The 22,757-nt window shown below is 41.4% G+C and overlaps 1 protein-coding gene and 1 non-coding gene across 6 annotated transcripts in view; both read right to left on the minus strand.

The window, feature by feature from the left end:
* Positions 1–1,254: 1,254 nt before the first annotated feature.
* On the minus strand, positions 1,255–1,445 carry LOC113008543 (U2 spliceosomal RNA). The gene has a single exon (XR_003270035.1). It is a non-coding gene; the product is annotated as a U2 spliceosomal RNA (small nuclear RNA).
* Positions 1,446–8,487: 7,042 nt separating this feature from the next.
* LOC113007398 (protein FAM126B) overlaps positions 8,488–22,757 on the minus strand; it is a 46,808-nt gene continuing 32,538 nt past the window's right edge. For 2 of the 5 annotated variants that reach the window (XM_026143920.1, XM_026143921.1), the window contains 9 exons: positions 21,947–22,027; positions 19,888–20,003; positions 17,185–17,280; positions 16,338–16,454; positions 14,199–14,286; positions 13,825–13,981; positions 13,566–13,586; positions 12,928–13,107; positions 8,488–9,376 (listed from right to left, as the gene is read on the minus strand). In XM_026143920.1, coding sequence (XP_025999705.1) covers positions 8,718–9,376; positions 12,928–13,107; positions 13,566–13,586; positions 13,825–13,981; positions 14,199–14,286; positions 16,338–16,454; positions 17,185–17,280; positions 19,888–20,003; positions 21,947–22,027 — 1,515 coding nt within the window. In that variant the 3' untranslated portion in view covers positions 8,488–8,717. The remainder of the gene's footprint in view (positions 9,377–12,927; positions 13,108–13,565; positions 13,587–13,824; positions 13,982–14,198; positions 14,287–16,337; positions 16,455–17,184; positions 17,281–19,887; positions 20,004–21,946; positions 22,028–22,757) is intronic. The other 3 variants (XM_026143922.1, XM_026143923.1, XM_026143924.1) reach the window with 3 other exon arrangements.

Consider the following 22,757-nt stretch of genomic DNA (forward strand, 5'->3'; position numbering starts at 1 on the left):
GGTTCATTGAGAACATGGTTGTTGTTCAATAATAAAATTAATCCTCAAAAATACAACTTGCCTAATAATTCTGCACTCCCTGTATTATGCCAGGTCACAAAGGCAGCAGCCTAGGCAAAGAAACCCAGACTCACCCATTAGAAGGTTTCTCCCTGTTAAAGGGAGATTTTCTTTTCCACTCTCGCCAAGTGGCTGCTCATAGAGGGCCGTCTGATTGTTGATGTTTTCTCTGTATTTTTGTTTCTGCTTATTGTTTTTGCCAGGCAACAAGTAGGAAATATCAGAGTTAATAAGAACGGAAACAACTACTGCTGCTTAGCTGTACTACTTTGGAAATGATAAGACTCTGGACTCAAAGGCAAATGTTTCCTTTAAAGCATGAATACCAGGAATATATTGTAATCAGACAACTTGGTCTTTAACAGCAAGAGACTATCTTGTGCTTCTTGATGTTTATTGGTTGTTGGCAACACAACCACAGACAGTATATAAAATATGGATGTAGGTTCTGAAATGTAAAGCCAACATACAAGTGCCTTAAAGTTGGATTATTTTAATTGTTACCAGTAAAATGTGTGAATTCATCAGGGAGCAAGGTCCAAAGAGAGCAGAAAACCTACAGAGCTCTGTCACTCTCTGGTGGTCGACAGGGGGATAACTACACTGTGAGCTTTATCACGCTCAGTGCTGTGCAGAGCATTAACCAAATTTTTACCAAGATAGCAAAAAGAAGAGTTAAACCTATTAACCTATTTCAGTATGAGTCCTCTGTGGATGAAGAACAGAATGCGCTGTTTACACTTCAGTTAGGAGAGCTGTCGGTCTCTACTGGAAAACAGAGGCAAGTGCCGGCTTTAACTCTGAGCTGTGAACACACGGTTGTATTTTCATTAGAACTTTTTCAAATAATGTAACTGTAATTTAAAATTTATTTATTTTTGTTATTTCTACAGTAAAGTTCACGCTTTGGCCATTTTTCTGTGCCATAATTTGGTTTTCTTAGAACAATCACACTCATAAGTGGAAAAAAGTGTTCTTTCTCCACGTTTCTCACATCAAAATAAACCAGACTTTCATAAATTTACTGACATCAGTTGTGCATACATTGTTTTGTTTTGAAAAATTTCCACACAAAGGGACCAAAAAGGGTACATTATTTATTCACTGCAAATAATCCAAAATTAATTTGAGCTTTGAACTAAGTACCCTGAAAACGCAGTCGTAGCCATCATATTAACTTTAAACATAATAAGGGGTGGGTGCACCGTTCTTGGAAGTACTGCAATACCAAGTCGATGCGTGGAGTGGACGGAGCAAGCCCCTATTCCATCTCCCTGTTCCAAAAATCAATTTAATATATGGTCCCCGGGTAGGGGACGTATCAGATATTAAACTGATAAGAACAGATACTACACTTGATCTTAGCCAAAAGGCCGAGAAGCGATGTCGCATTCGGCTCGGAGGAAACGGCCTGGTTCCCAGCGCCGTCTCTCTGACTCATGGTTTGGAAGCTGAACTGCTGATATTTTGTACTGAATTATCACACAAACAAGAGCAACCATGTTCCCTCACACATCTTATATCGCTGGGTTTGTGTTGCGGTAAATTTAACTTGCGAGCATTTATAACGCAAACGTTATTGCGGCTTCCTGGACACGTGACACGCTTTGATCCAATAGAAAGACCAACACAAATATCACAAATACTTCCACTACATACACGCTAATTATAAATACACGCAATTTATTTATCCATTTATAAAGTCTTTAGACTTTACTCAATGAAGCGGAGTGAAACCTGGGATGAATAAGGTGTTTTACAGATCGACTCATAATAAATATACGTCTTGTAGAGCCCCCTAGTGAAGAGGAGGGTAAACTGCACCACACTCAGAAACTGGTCTAGCAAGACTCAGGAGCTGAATTAAATGACACGGTCCTGGCTCAAGGTCTTCGTATTTACAGATACATTTACAAATTTATTTACAAATAAATAAATGAATAAAATGCGGTTTAAATTATAACACTGAGAAGAGTCCAGTTGACTGACGGTGACAGATATGAGAGCCAAAACAGAATTAAGCGGGGGCAATGAACTGACATTCAGTTAGCTGGAACACCTCTCTCTCAGTCAATGTGGGAATAAACAGTTCTGTCTATGAAGAAGTCAGTAACTAATACTGGAAGCTGTGCGGCCACCTCACCTTGACGAGAATTTCGTGTATGAGTACGTGTCAGTTTACCTGAAGAGTTTCTGAAGAGTAGCTAGTTAGCTAGCTAAATTGACCAGACAACTATGGACGGGAATTTCCGGCCCGGTAAAACTTGCTGTCAAAACTGCAGTCAATAAAATCAAAATTATCTCAAAAAAAGCAAACTTGAAATTTCGAGTTCTTAAGTCAAGATAACCCACCCTTTTTATTATTATTGTTTTGTATTATTATTATGATATTACAGAGACGGAAACAAGCTTCCACAGACAACAAAAACCTAGCTCCTTGCCCTACTATTATCTAAATATTTAAAATGATAAGGGCCATATTAACTTAGCCATGTCTGCTGCTGTTTATGTCTTCGGCCATTTGAAGGTCATATGTTTCTAACGGTCATGCGCAAAGTCGTGAGAGCGTTTGCATTGGAAGAAGCGCACAGTTTTTGACTTCATGACTAAAGCCCGTTAATTTTGCATTTATTTTTGAAAAGTATTTGTTCATAAACAAGATAGAAAATCGATTTAAGAGACTAAATTAAAAAATAAATAAATCAACAACATGTCATATTACAATAACTCTTAAACAGAACTTAATAAATAATTTAAAAACTATCTCCAAAAGTTGATTCTGTTCATCTGGACGTAGCGTTTTGTGGGTGAAACGTTTCGTCACTCATCCAAGTGACTTCTTCAGTCTCAGCTGACTGTTTCCCCAATCTTATAAACAGTACATTTGCATAATGACTGAGGGAGGGAACAATGGGCTGGGAGGTCAGTTTCTTAATCTTAATTATGCAAATTCTTATGACCATTGATCAACAACCACTGACCAAAACCCACTGATCAATGGCCATGAGTACCATTCACAAAAAGTTGGGGAATGGCTGCAATCACAGCATTGTAAGATGGCGAAAGATGTACCCTTAGGCCCCCGGAGCTCTGCAGAACTTCAGCAGGACTCTCCGCAACTTAAATGTAAAAGCGTTAGCTCTTTTCTCAAAAATGCCCTGGTTACACCATTAGAATTGTACATAGAATTTATATTCTCAATTTCTTTTTGGGGTTGAAGTGCCTGGGAAGGGATCTCAACCTCCACTCACATCTTCCTTCAGGTGATCTCAATGGGTCACATAATAGGGTGAGGCAAGGTCTCACAATGGTGTCACCCAAAACCTCTGCTGATAATGACCCACGCCTTTTTTCACACCTTGGTGCAGATGTCGAGGCACATGATCAATAGTGGGTCAACAACCCTGTTAAGAAACAATTCACTAGGGGTTACATATCTGGGACTGTCCACCATTTGTGTTGATGCATGCTCAATCATCCAGGTAAGGAAATCCCAAAAAGTTAATTCTGTTCTTCTGGATGTAGTGTTTTCAGTGGGAGAAAAGTTTTGCCACTCACCCAAGTGACTTCTTCAGTGTCAGAAGTCACAGACTGAAGAAGTTGCTGTAGACCATCTGTTTCCAGGTCAAATGAGTTGTGCTTTCAGATATGCTCTTCTGCGTAGCTTGTTTGTATAAATGTTTTTTTTGTTACCTTTCTATCAGCTTGAAGCCATCTGGCCATTTCCCTCTGACATAACCAGGATTTTCACCCAGAGAACGCTTGCTCACTGGATATTTTCTCATTTCATCCCTGTAAACCCTGAAGATGGCTGTGCAGGAGACTCAGTACAGGAACAGGTGTACCTAATAAAGCGGTTGCTGAACGTATGAAGCATGAATTTACAGGACTATGCAGTAGTTTGTGCTATGTTCTTAGATTGTATAGATTTTCTGTTTGTTTTCCTATGCATATATTTTAATGAGTATTATTTAGCTTGTCTCCATTTCATCAGTTTTGATGACTCAGTCTTTAATGAGTGATGAAAAGTCTTTATTCATTCATCACAAAGTTGAAGTGCTTGACTGACTATTCATGTTCTGACAAATGTGAGAAAGGATTTGATTGTCTTTTGCAGAGGCGAGTCTGTGATATGAAAAATGCCTCAACTGTTTTCAGAACTGCATTAAGAGTGGTGAGAATTACTTCTCTGCTGTGACAACTGAGCCAAATCCATTACGAAAAACCGGAGTGAAGATTAACATTAGTGACGTAATTTCCGTCAAATATGGCGGTCCGCCCAGTTCCCTTCTTTAAAAATGTGATCAGGCAGGATTGAAGCCTCAAAAAGCCCAGAGACACCGGCCATAAGGTCGCTCTGCATTCAGCACTATTGACTGTTACCAGCGTTGCTTGTTTCACAGTAGCTGTTCTAATTTTCTTTCCAATTTCCGTTTTCCCTGCCAGCAAAGCTGTTCTGACTCAGTGGAACCATTAGCTAACAGCAAATAAGCTAACACAGTCAGTTCACAAAATTAGCTGACTGAATTCAGACGACTAAGTTTTTATATTGTAGACAATGGGTTATTCTGATGTATTTAAAATATTTATTTTTGCATTTTTTGATACAATGCTCTGTATTGTATACAGATATTATAATAAAGGATAGTCTTTTAAATTTAAATAAAGACTTCTCTTGCTCAAGACCACTTAAAAACCCCCACTTACAATAAAGTCCGGCTCATTTAAATGAAATGTAAAGAAATGACAGGTGACTTGAGACTTTTGCAGTTATATAGTGAAACCAAACTGGGTACTAAAACTGGAAGTAGTCATGTGATGTGTAATGATGAGTGTACTAAAGCACTCACACACACTCAGATCCCTTACAGCACAATATTTATTCAACAATATACATTAATTTCTCTACATTTCAGACTTATGTTCATTTTTTTTATATTCATCTTGCTTCACTTTTGTACATTTATTTACAAGATTTAAAATAAGTCTTTCTCCATTTATATAACATCATTAGTACAGTGTAATCACATCATCCAGCAGCTTCCCTTGAAGCATTCATAATTGCTAATCTATTTAATACACCGACTGGCGTCTTTGAGCCACAGAGCAGCAAACTGACAGAAGGGCTCAACATGCACTCAGAGTCCAGGTGTCCATGGTCCTCTTAATTCACCCATGTAAGAGAAGTCGTTTGCTCTGTAGCACCACGCAGGGTGTATAAACAGAATCTTTGAATGGCGACACTGTTGAGGTCTTGCACCTTTAAAAATCATCTTAAATGCATGTGGCCCCTCCCACCCGACGAGGATCGGCGAAAGCCCGTCCACCAAAATAAAAAAATAAAAAGGAGAGGGTGGGGGAAATGTTGCATAGAATCAATTCTGATGTCAAGAACAGAAATTTTAGTGCTGCCATTTTTTATTTTATTTTTTTTAAATGTGGCTTTCTGATAATCTCCTGAGACCTTCCAGACCCCATTTTATATATATCTATATATCTATATATATATATATATTTTTTTGGTTTTAAAAAGAAAAAAATATAATAAATAGCTGTACCCTTTGACTTTAACAAAAAAAAAAAAATAGTATTGTGTTGGATGTCACATCCAACACAATGCTACTTTAAAAGAGACTAAAACCCTGCATTGAGTGTATTTGCACATAAATGGATGTCATTTCGATTACTATCTTGAGAGAGGTGGATGGATTAAAGTGCATTCTACTGTATGAAAACAAAGCCCACAGTTGTCACATGCAGGACAGGAAATGAACTTTATTTAAATAAAATATATTTTTTCCTTTATTGAAATTCAAATAGACTTAAGGATTTATAAGCTTATCTATGGCAGCTAAAATTTCCAACCACAGTCAAACTTTAACGTTCATTTCCCACCCTGATCACATGCAAATAACACTGCGTACGCACACACTCCCACACACACACTCTCGGACATTTGTCACTCTGTGGCAGCGTGCAGCACCAAAGTGGCTGCTGGTACCCCTCAGGTGAGGGGGAGTCGTGTGAATGACAAGAACACGTTAACAGTTTAAAAAACAAAACAAAAACAAACAACAGCCAAAAGGTGCCACTCGACTCACAGCAAAATACAGTAAATGGGAAAACACGGCTCGCCGAGAGCCACACAGCACGATGACAGCAGACAGTGGACCAGGTGAGAGTGTGAACTGTAGCTACTCTCCTCTCTTCTTCATCCTCCACAGTCCAGTCCAGTTCAGGAGGAGGAGGAAGATGATGTGAGGCCAAAGAGCTGACTACTGAGGCTTTTTGGCCTGAAATGTGTAAGGCTAAAGCACACACAGGACTCACTCAGGACCAGGAGCAGCAGCTGTGAGGGTTTCAAGCACAGGAGCACGAGCGTGTGGGATTTTCACTGCACACTGAACTGACTTTTATAAATATATATATATATGCATATGTATATATATTAATCATTCATTCTCTTTTTAAACAAGCACTTGAGCAAAACATGGAAATGCAGTACAACCGCTGACTACTACAGTACACAGACGCTTCATATACTGCTTTTATATGTGAACAGCTATACTAAGTGATGATATTTTTTTTTTTTTTTTTTTTTTTTTTTAAATGGCAAATAAAGGTGAAGCTGCATCTAAGGGCACGTTGAACCATGTGTCTAGAGATCCCTTTTTTTTTTTAAATTTTATTTTAAAATAAGAACAGCAGACAGGAGAAAAAAAAAGAAGGCATTTTTAAATTTAAGACATCCAAAGGAGGGGAAACCGAAAGTCCTTAAGGAGAGGATGCGTATCGGCACATCTGGCAAAGACGAGGACAAAACTCGGGTTTGGCTCACCGGGCATTTCATGCCAATGAAACAGCCGGCGCTTCGCAGGGCACTAAACATGCAGACAAGCACGCCGTGCTCAAATCCCTCAGCCCAGACAGGGGGTACTACAGAAGGCCAGCGAGCACTGCGCGCAGATTCAGCCGTTTCACAGCAGAGATCTAACTCCATGTATGTGATTGAAATTGCACTTCCAAAAAATAAAAATAAAAATCAAAGCAGGGCATTTTAGGGACTTAAAATAATAACCCAAATGAGACTGATTGATATATGACAGGAAAAAAAAGAAGAAAAGTCTGATGGTTTTTGTTTTGCAGGTAAAAACTGCACATGATGGTACTCAACTGAAATGCAAGGCCAGGATATTCAGCCACACTTGTCACACGAATGCGCACAAATCTTTACAGTGTCGTCACAGCTGCAGTGTGAAACCATTTGCAATCCTCCCAATTGGTCATCAGTCTGATTTTGAACCATTCTGCATTCTGATTGGGAGACACGTGTCTGAGTGGCAGGTGAACACACAATGAGGTAGAACAAAATGTTTTATAAGCATCCAATCAGAGCACAAAAACAGGCGGTCAGCAGTGACTGCTATACACCTCCAGAGGGCAGCACTTCACCGGCTCAGACATGACGCCAACACACAAGCTTTAACACAGACCTAAACGCTCACTAACGAGTGCTCTTAGACGGAAGGATCCATTGAGCAGTTTGAACCGCAAATTTAACATACAGTCAGCAAAAGTGTGCACGGTCCAATGCAGTTATTCATCGAGATTCAGATTTTAAACCAAACCGCAAGACAAAAGTCTTCCCATAGCTGCACAGTATTTATTTCTCTAGATTTAACCATTTAAAATCTCGGGGAAGGACAAAGCCTCGACACCCTTCCAGTTTGGTTTTACAACAATCCTATTTGTTAGACTTTACAGATGAAATGAGAATTGTTTCTGTGACAAAAAACAGGTCATGGCCTTAACCCTAAAGAATCACTTGGGCCTGACAAACTACTGACACACACACACACACACACACACACACACACACACACACACACACACACACACACACACACACACACACACACACACACAAAAGAAAACCCTTCTTTGGACTCTGATTTAAAACATTTAAAGATCTGTTATTCATAAAACTCTCTGTCGAATTAAAACAAAAAACCCCAAAAAACAGCAATTAACAAGGAAGATAATCAGCAAGAACGATTGCACGTGAGCCCCGGGAATGAAGGAGAAGGAATGAAGAGACAGACCAACCAAGTCCCCCACTCTTCTCCAAATGAGCGACGGTAAGTGTTATTGCTGATTCATTTTTGACTGATTCAGTCTGGAAAACGTAATAATCTGAAATGTCACGGATGACCTACAGCTAGCCTGAAATCCTTGCAGATCTCCTCTCGTCACAGCCTCCCTTTGAGGAGAGTTTCTATGTGGAATGCTCAGCTTGGCAGAGAGGAGGACGCAGTGACACGCTGGACTCTTACACTCGACCGTAGTTACAGCAGGAGCAGCCGGTCACGATTCACTACTTTTCACGTTGTGCTGTCAGTGACTTCATCCACCCACGACGACAGCAGGTCTCAATTACAAATTTTAATGGATGTTTAACGGGGTGGAAACACAGCTCTGGAGATCTCAAATGTGTTTCAATTTCTTAGACACACACACACACATACACAGACAGACGCACAGGTAGAAAGACGTCATAGTCGAGCTGTAGAGAGTCGCGGAGAGAAACTGCATGAATCTGTGTGTGTTATGTAGGTATTCGTGCGTGTGAGTGTGCGCGCCATTCCCTGCACTGGACGTTAGACCTGTGATATGATCTGCATGTTGAAGCTGGGGGAGCGTGACTGCTTGGTAAGAGGTGCTCCAGGAGACAGCAGGGCCTGAGCCTCCTCCGGCCTGAGCAGGTGTTCCTCCTGCAAACTGATGGTGGAGTGCCGGTGAGAACCCCCAGCTAGAAGCCCTTCCCTCTCAGAGCCTCCTGCCTCCTCGTGTTCCTCGCCATTGCCTCCGTTCAGGTTGAAATTCGTGCAGTCAAAGGACTTGCTGGAGGAGGTGCTGCCAGTCCTCACTAGCATGGGGCCCGCGGGGAAGCTCAGGTGCTTCTTTATGGGGCTCAGCTGGATGGCGTCCAAGTTGATGCTCGCTGGAGGCGACTGCTGCCTCTGTTGATGCCTCCTCGTGGCGGCCTGAAGATCCGCAGACAACTCCACCTGTTTGTCTGTCTCCCGCTCTTTCTCCCGCTCCTTCTCCCGCTCTCGCTCCTTGTCCCGAGACAGTCGCGCAGTAATGGCTTTCTTGATGCTGCTCGTGCTGCTGTTCAGGCTGCCACCCCTGGGCCCCACGCTGCCGCCAAGTTTGGTGCCGCTGGGCTGGCTGCTGTTCGACGCCCCAGAGGAGAAACCCTCGTCTGGGTCGTTGATATTGAAGGAGTCCTCCCCGCCGCTCATGCCATCAGCGTCTGAATGTGACGATGAATGAACATAGACAGAAGCAAAACAAAAGCAAAGAGAAATGTGAGTGAAATCACAAAATGCTGAGCTGAGTATGACCTGACTGAGCAAAACTTTTACTCTCATTTTATAAAACCTTCCAAACACTTCATAACTGCAAAGTTTCATAATCTATAATCTCGTCCACATGTCACAGAAGTTGCTGCTCTGGCTCGTTAACACAAAGCCGTGTCTTCTAATTTTTATTTACAGTGTTGTCAAATGGCTTGTAAAAATTTTAGCAGTAATAATGACTATGATTAGATGATTAGAAATACTCCAAAACAAATTAGCAGACTTAATTAGTTCCCCTTCTAAAAGTGCAACACTTTACGCTCGACAGACTGTGCTTCTTCATTATCTCAGTCATTAAGCACCAAACAGAGGTTCAGTTCAATAGACTGCATAATGACCCTGAGCTCTGATCCTCTGATGTAACACAGATTGACTGAAATCTGACCAGCTGTTTGTTTGGGCAAAGTGAGAGTTCAATACCCTGGCTCAAAGAGCTGAGTTTTTTTTAAATCACAATATGCAATCGTCAATAATCTATAGCCTAATAGGCACGATATTTGGATAAAGACCTAAAGATTAAAACATTTTTAATCCATTTGTATCCTCACTTTGAAAGCTGAAAAGGAAAAAAGATGATAAAGTGTTAGAAAAAAAGCAAGTTATTGACATACAGTATGCAGGGTAAAGGCTGTTAAAAGAAGAGAGATGATCAGCTGTCTCTCTCTGTCATGCATCGTTGGGACAAGCAGACCCGGATGACAGGGAAACCACAGACAGCACCAGAAAAAGGAATGCAGAAAACTGAGAAGAAAAAGGTCTGGACTGACATGCACATAACATGAGGAGAAGACACATGCTCTCCTGCCCCATCCCTCGTCTCTCCTGCAGCACTGGCCCAGCGGTCACGTGGTTGGCCGGCTGAGATGTGCCTGCCAATCTGTGGAAAGCGCTGATGCGAGTCCAAACACCTCGCCAGATCAATAGCCTTCCAGTTAGAGCTGACAGCCCGCGAGGCTTAATGAGCCAGTCTGCAAACCACCACAGGCCAACCCAGTCCCCCCAAATGAAGAGTGGTATTGGTGATCTTTACCAACAAGGCTGCAGCCAGTGGTTTTTCCATGTTTTAGCCTTTTGACTACACTTTGCTTATGTCTGCTCATGCAACAGATTTATATACTTCCTGCCGGTTCCCAGTCATTTCAATGCGCTGTGAAATTTAGCCGGAAATATCTGAAATAACCATATTTTGTATTTCAGTTTTTAAGTGGGGAGCATTTTAAAAACTCTTCATGGTGCATTCAAGGTCAATCTGAGGAGCAGCATTTTAAAGTAAACCTGCAAAAATCATTGCTTCTGCAGAAAAAAGAAAATACACATAACCCGCAATATAGCTGAGAGGGTCAGTGTTAGCTTTGCAATTCAAAACAAAAATAAAGGGAGGAAGTGCTACTTAGCATACAAACTATCCATATTTTCCCTGTAAAGTTCAATGCTTTGTTTATGTTTAAAAGTTAAATCGTTGGTCACATTATTAATGAGGATGAACTTTGTGCTTTGCATAACAGAAATTTGGTGTTACAAGCTAAAACAGCACTTTTCAATCCGTAGGCGAATTTCATCTGCAGAAGTTAAGCTCACTGCACATAAGCATCAGAGTTTGTATTATGTAAAATATAAACCAACATACAAAAGAAGTAAACTTTAACTATATAATGATCGTCACTAATGGAAGATTTGTCCAGTAGAAGGCATTATGGGTAACTGTGTTTTTACATACCTGCGTGTTTGATGAATTTTGACTACAGCAGTGTATATTTGAAAAAGGACCTGTTTTCCTACCATAAACAGAGTCCATACATATCAATAAATACACATAAGGAATTCTTCCTTAAGAGTCTTTGATGATCTTCAGCGGCTCATTCTCATATGTTCTGGTTACAACGCAGAACGTATGAGATAGGATCGCTTTAGAACTAAAGAGGACAGACATTAAAGATTTCTAATAAAGACTGATATTTAAATTAATTTTCAGATTGTTTTTAAAACCACAAAGTTTCGAAATAAACTAAAGCTCCTGCATCAGTCGGGCTCTTTTAAAAATCTGACATCATCCGTTCAGAGTTTTTAAAACTGCCCCCACCTCAGATTTAGCAATATTAAAATAGCACATTTTATACTTTTACTTTGAAGTGATCTGAGCTGAATGAATAATTTCCTCTAAGGAACTCAAAACAAAAAAGAAAAATGGTTGCGGTGCAAAGAATATGCTATAAGAAGTTTAAACATGCAAAGGCACAAGCAACTTTCAATTTCAATGCAATGGAGAGGCAAACAAACAGGTTTCGACTTCCTGCAAGAGAATCGCAACTAACTGACTGCTTTTGAAATAATCCCATGTTTCTCTTTAATATGTGGCAGATTTCTATCTAACAAAATCATGATAAAGGATTCTTTCAGAGCGGCGTTCAATGAAAACTCACTGGAAGAAGACGAGATGGCACTCAGACATACACTGACCACAAGCCAGGAAATGCGTCTGACGTTTCAAGATTTCTAAACGTTTATGAATGGAAATGGACACACATATAAAGGATGCAAAATGGGCCTACAATCCCCGCTCGAAATAGTAGACTGACGGCATTCAATTTATAACTTGGCCTTTTTTTCTGATAAGCTAAAAGATCCGACGTTTCTTGTTTGAGCAGAAATCACTGAAGCTTGCTGTAGCGTGTGCATGCAGGGCTTGTTTTCACTCACTGAGCTGGGGAAAAGAAATGCAACATAACGGAACACAAACTTAGGACAGAGTAAAGGTGCTGGACTAATAAAAAAAGAAAGAAAAAGAAAACACCACAAACAAATCGGAGGTTCTCTTTCTGCAGGGAAGGGTGGTAGCAGCAGATGGGTGCTGCTGGCCTCACAGACCCAAAACTTGATGCTATCAAACACCTCAAGGGGCGAGTTCAGAAAGAAGATGCCGGATACTCTGAGCCCGTTTTGTAAAACTGATACATATTCCCTGTCAAAGCTGTAGAAAATATAAATCAATAAACCCAATTATCAAACAGGGAGAGTTTGGAAAGCGCAGAGTAGAAGGTCAAGCTGGACACTAAACATGCTCAGTGAGTGACAAGGGTGGCAGTTTAACGTTGAAGGCATGATGAGGGGAAGAAAGAGAGAACATGACATGACGACAGGCCCATGCAGAACGGCCACTAGCCAACCACACTTCCTTCAAACCCAGAATAGGCGACTCTTCCACTCTTAAATGAGGCAAAAACATAGCAAAGGTTTTGCATTAGAGGGGTTGTTGGCTGAGCGTCTTATAAGACTGGATGAGTTAGTATACTCTGGGGAAGTGAAGAGGCAGCCACAATGGAAAGGGCAGAGTTAACCGCCTCAAGCCGAGAAGGGGTAGTAGGAGGAGGGTTGGGATGATACAGATCGAAGGGGGCACCTCCTCCTGAGACCCGCCCTGCTCTGAGCGTCCGCCCCCGTCCCCTACCCTCGAGAGTGATGGGGGGAATGATGCTGCTGCTGCTGCTGCTGTGGTGGCTGTGTTGCCGCCCTCCTCTTTCCTCTTTAGCCGTGGGATCCCAGTGGGTGCGGTGGCGGTGTTGGTGCTGGGCGAGGCTAGGATTGACGATGAGGCTCAACTCTGCATCGGTTGAGTAGTCAAAACAATCTGGGAGTCAACAACACAGATGAGGAAATGTGTCGCTTTAGTAGCAGCAAGCTTCAATCAATTCGGGCCTCATCATAGCCAGAGCAGGCCTAACTACTGTCTCTAAATTCATATCCACAAGATATGGAAAAAATAGGAACTACCCCATAAATACTTGGTAAAATGGAGACAGTAGAAACTACAGGCACCATTTCGCTCTTCATCGTAACCAGTGAAACAAAGCACGTAATAGACAGGACAAGCAAAAACAGAGAAAAGAAAAGGAAAAAAAGAGCAATAAGGAGCAGTGAGTGGCACAAACACTGCAAACACAGACTATATGACCACAGTTGCATACAATAACTGACATGAAACACCATTTAGATGATGCTAATGGTGTAACTGAAGTACAGAGGAAACGGGTTTTCTTCTCACTGGAAAGGGGGGAAAAAAAAACACCAGAGAAGTCATTTTCTCACCAAATAGCTCCTTCTTGCGGGCTTTTATAGATCAGGGAAAAAAGTAATAACCTGTAAGATTACAGTTTAAATCATAACCATGCACTTGCTTAACTTTCTTCTTCAAACTATCCTCAAGTGCTACGGATAATTCATGAGGTTGATGAAAGGGCGGGAAAAAAAAAAAGTAATCTACTCTGCGTCCAGATTTACTTCCTGCACTGCGGCCTGGCTCGCGTTCCTGTGTGCTGCAGCCAAGATGGCAGATTTTAAGTCTCACCCTCTCTCTTCCAGCGGTGGCGTCGTATCGAGGCGGTGGTGATGGCCGAGATTGATATACGCCTGATGGTGGGAGTCACCTCCACCTGCAGCACCTTGCGGCCCCGTGGTGCGTCGGGAGCGCTTTCCGGCAGCGAGTTTTTCATGGCGTTCCCCAGCTGAAGTCGACACATGCACAGGTGCAGATCAATAAACAATTAAAGGAGCAAAGCCAGGAGGTATAACAAGATTTAAAGCCTGGTTATGGTTCGAATTTGAGGACAAAAAAAAAAAAAAAAGGCAGATCAAAGCCATTATTTTACTTCATGGTTTTTATTTTGTCTCGGGATTTAATTATAGACAGGTGGGAGTTTACTGCTGTGCTGCAGGTCTTACCAGGAGAGGCTGGGAGTAAAGCTCCAGCTGGGCTCGGTACAGAATGTCCTCCAGAGCTTCTCGCCCCATCTCCCACTCTCCATTGTATCTGCAAATCACAACAAAAGACACACACACACACACACACACACACACACACACACACACACACACACACACACACACACACACACACACACACACACACACACACACCGGCATTTAACAATGTCATGCTGCGAGCCTATCTGGAATGTCTCACAAGGTGCCTTGACGTCTGAATCATATCCTCTAATCTATTATTAGTTATTTAGTAATGCCTGCAGCTACAGCGAGGGCGTGGTGGATAACTTGGGCACGTATCTAAACAGAGGGATTATACTCTTTGTCACGCTGTTGAAATGCAAGAAAATAGGCTGAATTTTTTTCCTCGCAGTGAAATAAAATATAAAGCATTTAGAAAAGCAAACTTTATGTCACACATAAATGGTTTTCACAGTTACTAAATAGAATACTGGCACATTAATGGCTGCTAATTTGTGTAAAATTGTGTAAATGCAGGATATGGAAACATATTATAAAATTCCAATTGAAAATCAGCAAAGACTGATAAACATGTATTTAACTTGAAAATGTCCAATAAATACTGAATATTATCTTTGCAGAGCAAGATACTGCAAGATACTACCTGGACTGATGACCATGAAAAAAAAAGTACTATGGAAATAATAAATTAAAATTGCAAAAACACCAGGAAGTGAATGGCTGAACTCTTTGATGTGGTCCTGCAAATGCAACAGTCATGCGAGCGGGGACAAATGTTCTGGGCTTCCTTTTAGTCTTAAGATCAAAAGAAATGGGATGAATGGGCAGGTAAAACAGACTCTGATGTTCACGAGGCTGAAAATTACTCTACAGTAGAATAAATTTCCAATCTGAACAGCACAAGTGAACGCTGTTTCTGTTTGTGATGTTCTGATATCCCAGCACATTTTGCTTCCTCTCTCGGCATTAGCGGCCATATTAACCTAAATCCCAGACTGTCCTCAGCTAGTGCCAAGTGTGAAGCTTGGATTCATGTTCATCTGGCCTTCACGTGAGTGAGCACTGAGGTGACCTATGGTAGGGATTACTAAAAAGGCCATTATTTTCTGTCATCTAAACTCACACTCACACACAGCCCTTTTTTTTCTCCTTTTTTTTGTGCATCGCCTGCTCCAACCTACTGATTTCTGCTCTGCATCCTCATGGAGGTGATGAGGCAGAATGCATGCTCATCCTCTCCCAACCGCTCTGCTACACCACTACTGCAACAGTAGTGATTCCAGTCACCATCGTATCAGGATATCCATATCTGAGGACTTGCTGTCATCGAGGAGCTATAATCAGCTTTGCAATGACTGTCCTCGTAGGGGATGAAATCACCTGCTTCCACAATGCGCTGCTGATGTAATCGCTCTCTACAGTGGGTAGCTTCTGCCCTTGGTGGCGCACTAGCATATGCTGTGAGGAGAATTTCTGCAGCAGCTCATGGCAAACTAGAATCAAGAAGACCCTCATTAGCAATGTTCCAGTGGCAAAAACAACATTATGTTGTGTTGCCCACAACGAGCAGCTGGCTACAGCCACAATAAATACAGAATCTCTTTTCAGCTTCATTTACACCATTCGCTCTGGCCTGTGCAGCTTCAGACTGCTCTCAGAGCAGTAAGGTGGTTGCAGCTCTGGAGGTAGATCGGGCCAGCTACTAATCAGAAGTCGAGTGTTTTTTGTTGGAAAAGGTCAACAGACATATGGGTTTGTTTACTAGTCAGAGGGTTAGTAGTTTGATCCCAGACTCCTCCAGTCAGCATAAAGAAATGCCTTTGGGCAAGAAACTGGACCCCAAACTGGACCTGATGCATCGATCCTTCATGAAAGTCAACCAAAACCGATTCTGACTGTAGCGGGTAGCTAAAAAGCTCTAAAGCCAGCTCAAGACTAAAAATAGAGCTGAAAATAAGTGATAATGTTCCTTTATAACAACAGCATGTGTATATTGCATATATAACAAGTGATGATGCATGAAACTTGTTTCTGCAGCCGTGGAACTGCCAAAAAATCATAATATAATGAAATAAGCAAAAACCGAAACACTTTTCCTGCTTTAAAGACACGTACATGGCATGATACACTGCAGTCAGCATCTGCACCATGAACTCAGGGTCCAACAGCACTCGGTTGCAAGGTTCCCTCCAAAGCTTCTGCTGTTGCCGCGGGAAGCCGCATACACACAACCTGTGAATAGAGATTTTTACTGGTTAAACAACATCCCTTTAACCTCTGTGGAAAGCACACATCAGATAAGATGAGGCTAAATGGGAAGAACAACTAAAGGAAACATCAGACACTTCCTGAGGAAACACATCAAACACTGAGCAAGGGGAACAAAATCTTAACTTCTTGAGACTCATAGAAGGTTAGGCAAGGTCAGCCAGCAGGGCGATCACGTCTTTACTGTGAGGCTAAACTGAAAGAGTGAGTGCTGTTCTCGTGCTCTGAAGTCTTCACAGTCACAGTTTGCCATCTGTCTAGACTAGACTGAGCTTGCTTCAGGCGTTGTCTGTCTGATCGGTCACAGTAGGCAGCGATTCATATCCTGAATCGTCTACATGCTGCGGTGGAATAATTATCTGCGTCATATTGTGAATTCCACATTGATCCTTTCTCCTTAGGGCATCTCAGTGTTTCCAAAATAGACAGATGGAGACAGGTATCCAGCAGTAAGGTTTTTGATTGGCCAAAAGCACAGTCAGTTCAACTCATTTCAAATAAAACTGCATTTATCAAATCCTCCTGCAAAGATGGCAGTCTGTACTGAGATATGGTTACACGGCCTATGAGGTGTTTTAATCCTAATTTCTGGAAAGCAGGTAATACAAAAAATGTGTCATTGCAGAGGCTGGTTATCACTTGGGTGGAGAAAATGCAAAACAAAAGAAGGTACACGCGTTTTTGTTTTTCTTACCGTGAGCTCATCCTACAGACTGACTGATAGGAAGAAAGGGGCATGTAGACCACAGCAGAGTTGTAGCAGAGCATGAGGAAACACAGCACCTCAAACCTGCAACCAAAAACACACTGTTAATCTAATCAACTTAGTCCAAAAAAAAAAAGTTGGGAAAAAAGGAAATATCACTTTTAATCAATATCATACCTTTAAAGTATGACACTTTCACTGAGAACAATTATGCAGCATGGTTCAAGCAATTTATCAACTCTATGAAGTGTTAAACAGTCTGCTTGCCTAAGCACTTTTGTGCATTGTCAGCCAGTGTGCCACTTGTAGGTGCATAGCCTTACATACTGCAGTAATCGCCCTTAAGCTCTCCACAGACTTCTTATCAATGATGCAGAATCAGTGACACTAAAGATTTAAGTCATCTTGAACTCATAGTGGATAGCATACTTGTTGCTGCGGGTTCACCCAGTAAAGAGATTATTGTTAAAATATTTGGCAAACCTACGCAACTCAGAAGCTTTGACAGAGAGGGGCCAAGATTATACTAGCTTCTGGGAACAAGCACGGACAGTTGTGTACAAATAGTTTCTCCTGAAGGACACATAAGTAGATGGTCCATTTCAATGTAGAGCAACATGGACACACACAACTGTCAGACACAAAACCTCACTTTACCCAGTGATGGCAAAATTTACATCACTAGGAGTCATGCATAAAACTAAAGAGGGTGGCGCTGTAGAACACACAGGTGAGATTTGGGTAGTATATGTACAAATTACTAATAAAGTCACTGAAAAGCAACTGTAGCATAAGTTCTGTGGGGGAAAGTGCTCTTCCTTCTAGAAGTTATGGCAAAGGCTGATCAGGCCCACATGTAAGCGTGACAAATGGAGCAGTTCTTTTATATATATATATAGATATATAGATATATAGATAGATATATATATATATATCTTTTCTACTGTAATTGACCACTCAAGGCACTTTCATACAACTTGCCTCATTCACCCATTCATATGGGCACTTTTTATTTTCTTAAATGGAAGTGCTTTCTATCCAACTTTCACACATTCTTACGAGCAACTTGGAGCCCAAGGATGATTGGCACGCAGACTGGAACAGACAGGGGATCGAACCACCAACCTTTATAGGGGACCTGCTCTACCTCCTAAGCCACAGCCACCCCAAACAACAACACAGAAACTGTGAATTATTTAATACAAAAATTTCCATGACAACAACTCATCCGTGACCCTCTGTGTTGTGACAAAACTGTTTGATAGTTGTTTAAAAAAAATAGAGAGAGAGAATAAAAAGTTGGTGGTACTCAAATGGAATCGATACAGAACTCTCCCTTTGTTATTATTAGCCTTCAGCTTCCATATAGCATACTTTATTTCCTTAAGTGCATATTGAGGGAGGACAATGAGGAAGCCCTTGAATCTAAGTGGCCTAACTGAGTCTGTGTGCAAGGTGGATGTAAATTGCTTGGTGCTAGATCATCAGTAGCACTGAGCTGGCACCTCTCTGGAGCTTTGAGCCTTCTTCTCATAAACACTATCTCACGCCCAACTCAACAAATGGATTTCCAGATAAGCTAAGAGGCTTGGTCCTGCTGAAAACCATTCAGTATATTTATGATGCTCTGTGTTTATGGAAACCAGGGGGCCACCCTGCTCTGGAAAACACTAAAGATGATGAGTGTTATCTGTGCTTCCCCTAGATTATCTGCTATGGTGGTGTGACAAAATGTTAGCCCCCTTCCTTCCCCTGCCCGACCAAAATTACTCCAAGCGTGCATTGACGATTCAGTTAAACACAGAGTTCATGATTCAACAATAAGAAAGAAACTGGCAAAACTGGATTCCATTTCTGCCAGTTTCTTTCTTATCAAGGACAAAACCGCTGCTGACCAAAAAGAAGACAAAAGCTTGTCTCACTTTTGTCAAGAAACATCTTGATGATCCCCAAGACTTTTGTCCCATTAAATCTGGTATTTCAGGAAAGGAACATCATACCAACAGTGAAACATGGTAGTGGTAGTGTGATGGTTTGGGGCTGTTTTGCTGCCTCAGGACTTGGAAGACTTGCTGTGGTAAATGGAACCATGAATTTTGCTATCTAAGAAAACATCCTCAAGGAGAATGTCTGCCCATCTGTTCGGTTGTGCAGCAGGACAATGATCCAGAACACATTAGCAAGTCCACCTCTATGGCTTAAGAAAAACAAAATGAAGACTTTGGAGTAGCCTAATCAAAGTCCTGACCTGAATCTGATTGAGATACTGTGGCATGACCTTAAAAAGGTAGTTCATATGAAAAATCAGGAAGGGGGCAAATACTTTTTCACACCACTGTATATGTCACGGGCATTTATGTATATCTGCTCATTCTATTGCTTCATTTCTATGCAAAGATCACCATAGCAGCATAAAGTATTTTAGAGCCAAAAAAGCTTTCAGACCTGCCAAGTCTGGCCAGAGGAGGCTGGGCGAGCATCAAGGCTTACGATCTGATCATCTTAAAAAGGTTTTATAGATGGTGTACAATAAATAAAGTATTTTATTAATGAAAATAAATTAGTCAAAGTTTGATTCAGTATGGCGAGTTGCACCTTGAAAGACCTCTACCACTGCCCCCAATTGAACAAACAGGGATCTCAGTGTGTATAAACTACAGCTAAACATCTAATCTAAATCTAAATCAGTACCTGTTCTGCGCAGTGAAGGTTTCTCTCTGAGGATGGAGGCCGCTGTACACCACTCTGATCAGGTCATGTTGACAGAGCGCTCCCTCTGTCAGTGCCATTGACCCCAGGCTAGAAGGCTATAAAGAAAAACAGTTCATTAAACATTTCCCAGCTGTGGCACCTTTATAGCATGACAGTAAATGATAAATGGCCCTTTTCTTTGTTTAAATGGAAAACTATAACAAAACTTTGTGGAAACGTGTTGAGAAAAATGGAAGAACCAGACTAGGTTTACATGTCACAAAAACAAACTGTGGGGACAGTAGAGACAAAGTAATCCAGCTTGTTCATGGCCTGATGTCGTAATTTTTGTTGTTTTGTTTCATTCTCTTTATTTTTATTATACAAAAGAAAGTAAGTCTTCACAAAAATTACCCGAGTTAAATTTGTTCATGTATTAGTTCATACATATCATGACAGAAAGCATGACTACTGAACAGTCGGTAAAGCCAATGACTCCTTATTTGACCATTTCATCAAATATGTCATATACTTAAATGGATCAAATCAACAAAACTTGTTCAAAAAGAATTGTTTTTGAATTCTCTTTAGCTAAAAACTCTGAAGGGCACCAGAAATCCTGCAATATTGTGGGGAAAAAAATTCTATAAACAGAGCACTTGTGCATTCATGATCTTGTCATCATACTGATCATAAGACAAGACAGCAGAATTTGCTGTGTGGATCTGCTGTGTAGTTTCGCTGACCAAAATCCAAAGCCTTCAACCTCAATTATACAACATGAATTAGCATGTCACGTGGCCTTAACGATAGTTTTATATCCTCAGCAATGTGACTGCTATATGGTCTGACATGGTTTAACTTCCTATTTTAATCCTTGCCCTGTTACAGATCTGATATCTCTAGGTTACCATAAGCACAGAGGATAAACTGAATAACCAAGGTGTATTTCGCTGTCCAGCACTGTGTCATTCCAGAGACAAGCTAAGGTATTCAGGTTAACAAACAAAGTCATCTTAAATCTTCATGTTGAAATAAAAAGAGGAAGAGGTAACGACCGAGTGCGTGGCCTCTTTGGCTATGTCCAAGTGAGGATGTGTCACAAGGCCATTTTATTCTGATGGTGTGCAGACCAAAAGTCACCTCTAAATTGAATTGATATTCTGTCCTAGGTATCTTGTGTGACACTGAGCAGAGAAGGCGAGGCAGTAGCGCTGAGAAAAAACAAAAAGCAAGTGAGCGGAGTGTATGCTAATGCTGGAGGCCAAGGGATAAGGCCACGTGACGTGCAGAGCCGTACTACAGCTGAGGAAGCTTGTTGTGACTCTCTCACTCACACACACACACACACACACACACACACACACACACACACACACACACACACACACACACACACACACACACACACACACACACACACTCACTCACTCACTCACTCACTCTCCTCCATGCTTTCTTCACTCTCTCAGCATGGAGGATAGAGCCTTTCAAGCTTATAATTACAGCAATAAATCGCCCTCAGCACATGCTACACACTCAAGTCTCATCAACACTCGCACGCACAACTCAGAGACAAGCACCTACTGAGGGCTGTCACTCTGTGCTATGAGGAGTAAAAAAGGCTCTAAAATCTGGCTATGAGCTGCCAGTAAACAGTCGGTATGTCCTTTAAAACCTCTTGGTAATGGAATTCCAGGTCAAAGCAACAGTCAATACTGTGCCTGTTGTAGCAGACAGGTCAGCGTTTGCACGAAGCCAGCGTGACGGTGACAGCGACCAAAAGCGACTCAAACACAAAATGAACGAAAGTTGAAATGCTCTCATTTTAAAATCAAAGAAATCGACAAGTGCATAAATTGTTAAATCTTTTCTTATTAGATTTTTGAAAGACACAGATCTGGCAGAGAGGGACTAACACATACAGACAGCTAACTCCTCAAGGTGATGTTAATGAAAAAAAGACCTGCAGTGCTGGGATGTTGAGCTGCCACCTTCTAAATAGCCATTTAAGTAAGTCCTTCTGCAACTTGCAGAGTTGCAGTGAAGAGAGGCTTACCTCATGATATATCGATGGTTTGGAGAGAGATGGAATAGTGAAGGAAAGGAGCTTGCTGTTGCCATCTTTGTCCACGATTTCCTGCAAACCCAAAGAAACAGAGAAGGTGTGTTACTGAAGGAATGCAGGTTTGCATTTGAAACAATGATTCTGATACTGTGAGGTGGGCCTGCTCTGTGGGACATCCACAACCTTTTTTTTTTATTTTTTATTTTTTAAATCAGCTACAGAATTAGGTATAGCAAACAAAATTTGAAAACCACTAAGAATAGCCTTGTACACAGTTAGAAATAGCTTGATCTTTGTGGCATAGTGCAGTATCCTGCTGGAAGCAGCCATCAGAAGATGGGTACACTGTGGTAATAAAGAGATGGACAATGTCAGGAAAGCCAACAAGGTCCAAACTGTGCCAAAAAAATATCTTCCACTCTATTACACTAGCAGCAGCCTTAATACAAGACAGGTGGATCCCTGCTTTTCATGTCGTTTACTCTAAACTCTGGCCCTACAGTCTGAATGTTGCAGCAGAAATCAAGACTTATCAGACCTGGCAACATTTTTCCAGTCTTCTATTGTCCAGTTCTGGTGAATTGTAGCCTCAGTCCGTTCTTAGTGGAGACAGAACGGACACCTAGTGTGAAGGCCTGCTGTTGCAGTCCATCTGTTTCAATGTTCAACATGTTGCATGTTCAGAGATGCTTCTCTGCATACCTTTCTTTTAATGAGTGGTTATTTGAGTTTGTGTTGCTTTCATGTCATTCTGAAGCAACCTACAATGCCGGTCACTGCATAGTTTCTCTTTTTCTGAGCA

Source organism: Astatotilapia calliptera, chromosome 16, assembly GCF_900246225.1.
Source record: "Astatotilapia calliptera chromosome 16, fAstCal1.2, whole genome shotgun sequence".
Lineage (NCBI taxonomy): Eukaryota > Metazoa > Chordata > Actinopteri > Cichliformes > Cichlidae > Astatotilapia > Astatotilapia calliptera.